We start from the raw sequence: 6,396 nt of genomic DNA on the forward strand, positions 1-6,396 counted from the left end.
TTATCCGGCACACCCTATGTGATGTGTGTGCGTGTTTGTGTATGCATGTGTGTGTATGCATGCGTATGTGCACACATGTGTGAAGTATAAGTGAGGTACCTTAAAGACAGATTTCCATATTCACCCTCTCCCAATAATCTCAACCACAGAGGCTCTTCATGTATTTGGTTTATTTGCATTTTTTCCTTCCCTTCTTTTCTTCATTTTCTTTGGTTTTGTCAGAGAAATGCTACACCAGAATTTCCCCAATTCATGCTCTGCCTTAGTACGGAGTCTTCAGGACAAAAAGGAGGTTTTAAGACGAACAATTAAGAAGTTTCTCTAAGTAATAAAATGAACAATATTTTAAGATTCTAAATCATTTCAAGAAGACTTTACTTGGACCAAACTCAATTCCAACACTTTCCAAAACATAGGTAACTAAACACAAATCAATCATCATTACTAAAAAAAATCTAGAAATTAGAATTTGCTTTAGAGCACGTGTAAGAAAATGGTTAATAAACCTCTGTTAGTTACAACGGCCCCCTTACAGATAATAAGCTTTAGTGGCAATTTAGGTGAAGCAGTTCCTTTCGAGATTATGCATGTGTAAAATAAGCTGAACACCTGAGTGTGTCTCCACCTGCCACACTGGGGTAGGATATCCTCTGCCCAGATATTTATGTTAAAGAATATATATGAAATTGGGGCACGTGGGTGGCTCAGTCGGTTAAGTGCCTGACTTTATTTAGCTCAGGTCATGATCTCCCGGTCTGTGGGTTCAAGCCCCTCATTGGGCTCTGTGCTGACAGCTCAGAGTCCGTGTCTCCCCGCCCCCCCTCCTCCACTAGTACTCGGTCTCTCTCTCTCTCTCAAAAATAAACATTAAAAAACACTAAAAAATATATATGAAATATATATCATATATAAAAATATTATTCATCTTCATAGGGGGGAGAATAGGAAGAAAAGGTATGTTTGTTGTTGTTTTGTGGTCTGACTGGGCTCACTCCCCCCAGGAAAACATGCACTTGATCGTATGATTTACTAAGGCATTTGTATCCGTTTACTAGGGCCTCCTTTACAAGATACCGCAGACTGGGGGGCTTAAACGGTGGAGATAAATTTTCTCACAGCTCTGGAGGCTAGACAGCCAGGGTGAGGGTGTCAGCAGGTCGGGTTTCTTCTCAGCGTGTGCATGGCCTGTGTCTCGTGTGAGCTCCCGTCTGGTGTCTCTTTGTGTGTCCTGATCTCTTCTTCTTCTTCTCCTCCTCTCCCCCTCCTCCTCCTCCTCCCCCCCCCTCCTCCTCCTCCTTCTCCTCCTCCTCTTCTCCTTCTCCTCCTTCTTTTAATGATTTACTTTTGAGAGGCAGAGTGAGACAGACCATGATGGGGGAGGGGCAGAAAGAGCGAGGGAGACAGCACCCGAAGCAGGCTCCAGACTGAGCTGTCCGCACAGAGCCCGGCGTGGGGCTCGAACTCACAGACCGTGAGATCATGACCTGAAGTCGGACGCTTAACGGACTGAGCCACCCAGGCACCCCCCGTAATCTCTTCTTCTTACAAGGACACCAGTCATAGTGTATCGGGGCCCACTCTGCTGGCCTTATCTTGACTTCATCACTTGTGCAGAGGTCCCATCTGCAAATACAGTCACATTCTGAGCTTCTGGGGGTTAGGACTTCAACGTACGAATTTTGGGGGGGGGGGGTGGAGTGGGCACACAATTCAGTCCGTAACAACATGCTTCCCTATAGTCATTCTAAGGAGATTAGAGGTGTATGTTTTTAATTCTTTCTTCCCAGGAAAAGAGTCCACCATTCAACGATTTGAGTCAACACACACACAGCCCAGATGCACAAAGCCCTCCAGCCACTGCCCGCCTTGCTCAACATGCAGTCTTCATCGCCTCCCATAAGGCTGCGCTGCACCTGCTCTCCGCAGCCTCCCCTACGCTCCCGTGATCTCCCTGCCCCAGGGCCACGGCCAGGCACGGGCCTCCCACCTGAGGGTCTGTGCACTCGCACCCCCGCTTTGTGTGGTGCTCCTTCCGCACTCCCTCCCTCCTTCGGTTCTTCCTCCTTGAAATGTCACCTTCTCCCGAGAAGGTCCCCGACCAACCTTCTCATTGATAGTCCTCTGTCCTGATCTTCCCTAATTTTTTTTTTTTTCTTTTTCTCTGGCGTTTACCAATATACTTAATATTTTATTGGTTGGTCCTATTTGGAAGAATACAATCAGTGGTCAGGAGCACAGGCCTTGGAGGCAGCGGGCGTTCGTCAGGGACGGCTACACTACCCTCCCACGGTTGGTCTCGGGCAACGCTCTCACCCATGTTGAGCCTCAGGCGACCGTGAGAAACTGAAATTCATTACCTTCTGAAAGGGGTGGCCAGGCGACAGCAGCGGGATTCAGGTTTTGTAGTTCGGGGTTCAACTCCGGGCTGAGACAAGGTGTTGCAACTCTCTGGAAAGAACGGTGGGGGGCTGTCACAACTGCGGGCGGAGGCCCGGATGCCGTGAGTCGGCCTCTTTACGGTCCTGGGTCACGTCATGCTTCTCTGTTTTCTTTTCCCCGCCGCTGCGCGCGGATCATCTTTGAAACCAGTTGTCACAGGAAGTGGTCACGACTTAGGTCGCCTCTGCGAATGTTAGCGCTGAAAAGAAAAAAAAAAATTGAAAATTAAAAAAATACAACCGGAAGCAACTGAAAAACCAAGAATGAATCGCCGCTGGCTTGAATACCGATTTGGCCATCTACTTTGTTTCGTAATTTCACTGTCCGTTTTCGCCCTGCGTTTTCAGAAGCTTCTTAGAAAAGCGTCGGAAGGGGGCGTGAAATGATCTAGCAAAGCGGTGGCCCCTCATCCCCCGGCGACCCGGGCCAAGCCCCCGGGGGTCGCCCGCCCCGCCGCCGCTGTACGTTCCCCGACGGCCCACCCGGGACGGGGTCCCGCCGGCAGTGAGGCGCGGCCACCGACTCACCACAGGGACGCCTCGCAGAACCGTGAGGACGACAGGCTGTGGTGGAAGCGCCGGCCTCGCCGCCCGGGGCTCACGCCGTCGGTGACGGCGGGAGACGACACAGCGCCCCCGCGAGGAGACACCCGAGCTGGGCGCGTGCGCATCACGAGGAAGCCAGGGCGGCGCTCACGCCCGACGGAGGAGAGGCGGGCGGCTGACCTCTGACCCGAGGAGGGTGACGTGACGTGGCGTCGGGACGCCCGATAGGCCGCGTCCACCTCGGGCGCGAGGGGGGCTGCCCGCGTTGGGACTCGTGGTAGCTGCGTCGGCGGTGCCCCCTGCCGGATGCCGCTGACCTGAGCCGCGTGACTCAAGGTAGGCTGTGGTGACGGGCGCCCGGGACGTGTGACGTGACGGAGGGAGACCCAGCAGCCCACCCCGGCTGTGGGAGACCTGGGCGGAGGGGGGGAGGGGACCCGACGCGCGCCTGGGGGACGGGGCGCCCTTCCGCTCGGAGAGGGAGGCTCGGCGGAGGTGATGTCAGAGGGCGGAACGTGCAGCCTTCCGGTCCAGTCCCTCCCGGCCCCCTGCGGCGAGCGTCCCCTGCCTGCTCAGAGGTTGAGGGGCTGTGTCCCTGGCGGTGGTCCCTGTCCCCTGCTGCCCAGCGCCCCCCGGCGCGCCGGGAGTGGGGCCTACACCGCGCTCTGGGAGACCTGGGCGAGGCCACGCCTGAGTTTATAACCCAGCAAACCGCCGCCATCTGACTTGGAGGAGCACGGCTGACCTCTGGGCGCAGGGCGTGCAGACAGCCTCCTCCTGAGGCTGTTACCGTTCTGGAGACAGGCTTTCTTCCTCCCGCCTCCTCCCAGCGAGGAAGTGCCTACAATCTCACCTCTTAAATGACCTTTTAAGGCCTCGCAAACCTGAGCAAAGGAAGGGACGGAGTCAGCACTGATTTCCTAAACTGTTACTCCAAGGGGAGTAATTGCAACCTACCTTATTTTTCTTCTAGAAAGAAGTAGTAAAGGAATCCCATAAATTGGGAAGGAGGAATACCTTCTTTCTCAAAAGGGGTGAGAACTGTAGTAAAACAGTTAAAATAGCACAAATTAAAGTTGAGTGGAATCTCCTGTAAAATCAAACCAAGACAAACGGTAGTAAATATCACTCTGAAGGAAACAACAACAACACCACTGTCTTTCCAGCAATAACGCCGATTAATAAAAATTATATCTCTCAAGCAACAGTATTTGGGTTGAATTTAGTATGTTTTCTTCACTTCACTCTCAAAAGGAAAGCGATATTTTTTTTTTCTCAACAGGCGGATGCCTCCTGAAAAATATAGTTAAGGTGTTACCTCAAAAGCAGGGTCACCCCAACTTGAGACCACATGAAATAGAAAGTATAGTTATTTCTTAATGTTTTTAGTGTCAGAAAGTAAATAGTGTCATAAAAATACACAGTGTCATTTCCCAACTTTCCACATGAGACTTCCCTCTGTCCCATTTTTTTTCTCTCAGCTGCTCAGGTTGTGTCTCCTTTCTACATGGTCACTCAGTAGTCAGGAAAAGAAAGTAACTTTGACTTTATCCAAGGACAAGTACCATCTTCAGGCCTCCGTGGCCGAGACGTGCGTCATCCTTACGGCAGCTTCCCGCAAGTCTCCTTGTCAGTTGAAAACCTTCAGAAAGTTGAATCTGCACAGGGGATGCTCACAGTGAAATCTTCCATCCAATGACTGCTTTGAGATCGGTTGTTTTGTGAGTATGCAGGGCGGTCTTTCCTCTGCATTTTGTGGGCACTTATGATTCGATTAAATCTCCACGAAACTTTAATAATCTAACCGTCGCCATAATACGGATGTTGGGAGCATGCTTTGGAATCAGAAGCCTGAATGTGAGCCTTACCTCTGCCATGAATTAGCATCTTAGTCGTTTGCTGTGCATCTCAGTGTGTCCATCTGTCAGATGGGGACGTGTGAAGCATTTGCGTTTGCAGCAGTAGTGAAAAACAATAAAGTGCCAATCAGTGTTTACTGAGACAGTGGTTATGAATACTATTTTTAATATGCCGATAACTGATTTGGAGAAGTCAGAAATATTTTCAGGCCTCAGCACTTTCACCTAACGAGGTGTAGGGGTTGGGCTAAGTTGTCAGTAATGCCCTTTAAAAGCTAATAATTCTATGATTCTAAGGCAGGGGATATAGGGTCTGAAAGGTCTGTTACGTAGTTTCTATTCAGATATTAGGATAGTAAAAGACAGGATAAAATAGGCAGAGAGGGAAAGATTAGGACCTGAGGTCCCTGGGTGGGGAAAGACATATTTTGGAACAGTTCTGGGAGTGTCTGACCACAGCACACTCCCTTGGTTGCAAGGTTCCTCTTAAGAATGTAACAGACCCCACCTACCCACACTCAGGTTCCCGTGAGGAATTTGACAAAAGACCTGACTAAAAATAAGTAGACCGTAAGATGTTGACCCACAGGGAATGGTATGGCCATAGACCACCCCGCACACAATGGAAACGAGCCAATCAGGAATGGACAACCCAACACCTAGAACCATCCAGCCAGTGAGGGTAGGACCTGAGAACGAACTGGGGGAAGGGGAGGGGGTGCTGACCAGAGCCTTGTGACACAGGGACCCTTGCCTATAGTCACGGGCATTCACTTTCCAATGCCCCCTCTCTATAAAGAGAGCTTTCCTAGTACTCTTACTCTCTGACCTTATACTCTAATAAACTTTCACTTGCTGCTCATTTTGTGTCCACCCCTTTGTTCTTCGAAACGGCAAGACAACGACTCCTGGGTATTGAGGTCAAAAGTCCTGCAACAATATCTACGCAGAGTTCCCAACTCCCACTCTTAAAAATAATGCATGATAGAAGTGATGTAAAATAGTGGAACGTGCGTGCAGAGGATTTCGGGAGACACGTGCTTAGCTTACACTCAAGCCAGATAGTGGCCAGCTTTGCCCTTTTGTCAAGTCACACACATGGCGTATGGTCTCCATTACAGGTGCACTGGAAGCTGTGCCAGCTTACCGTCTTGTGCCAGACAAAAAGTGAACAATATGATGATTTTAGCAGCTTTCGCAGACCTGTCACGGAGCTCCAGGACTCCCTGTATGCTCCAGACTTGGATATACGCTCTAGCACAGTGAGACTGCGGTCAGCACATCAAATGTTACCCATCAGGCTTAATGTGCAAGACCTAATGCCAATGATCAACTTTACCCCATTCCTCCCAGGAAACCTCTGATTTCCCTCAAACTTAATAAGAGGAAAGAGACGTCCCAGAGAGTCTTTCAGCACTTGGTAGACAAAAATAACAAGGCACAAGTTATGTAACCTTCAGCAAGCTCTTCGGCTAAGTTTACAGCATTTGGTAATCTCTAATTTGCATGTGCTTTCTTTGGATTTTTAAGTCTGTCCGGTTTTGTCTGGTTTT

The 6,396-nt window shown here is 50.0% G+C and overlaps 1 protein-coding gene across 1 annotated transcript; it reads right to left on the reverse strand.

The window, feature by feature from the left end:
* Positions 1 to 2,498: 2,498 nt before the first annotated feature.
* On the reverse strand, positions 2,499 to 3,705 carry LOC128312703 (uncharacterized). Its single transcript, XM_053207717.1, has 3 exons — positions 3,433 to 3,705; positions 2,967 to 3,325; positions 2,499 to 2,638 (listed from the first exon to the last, which is right to left on the reverse strand). Exons 1-3 carry the CDS (start codon positions 3,703 to 3,705, stop codon positions 2,593 to 2,595), a joined length of 678 nt encoding a protein of 225 aa, XP_053063692.1. The 3' UTR covers positions 2,499 to 2,592.
* Between the last annotated feature and the right edge of the window lie 2,691 nt (positions 3,706 to 6,396).

The sequence above is a fragment of the Acinonyx jubatus genome, chromosome D2 (genome assembly GCF_027475565.1).
Source record: "Acinonyx jubatus isolate Ajub_Pintada_27869175 chromosome D2, VMU_Ajub_asm_v1.0, whole genome shotgun sequence".
NCBI classification, from domain to species: domain Eukaryota; kingdom Metazoa; phylum Chordata; class Mammalia; order Carnivora; family Felidae; genus Acinonyx; species Acinonyx jubatus.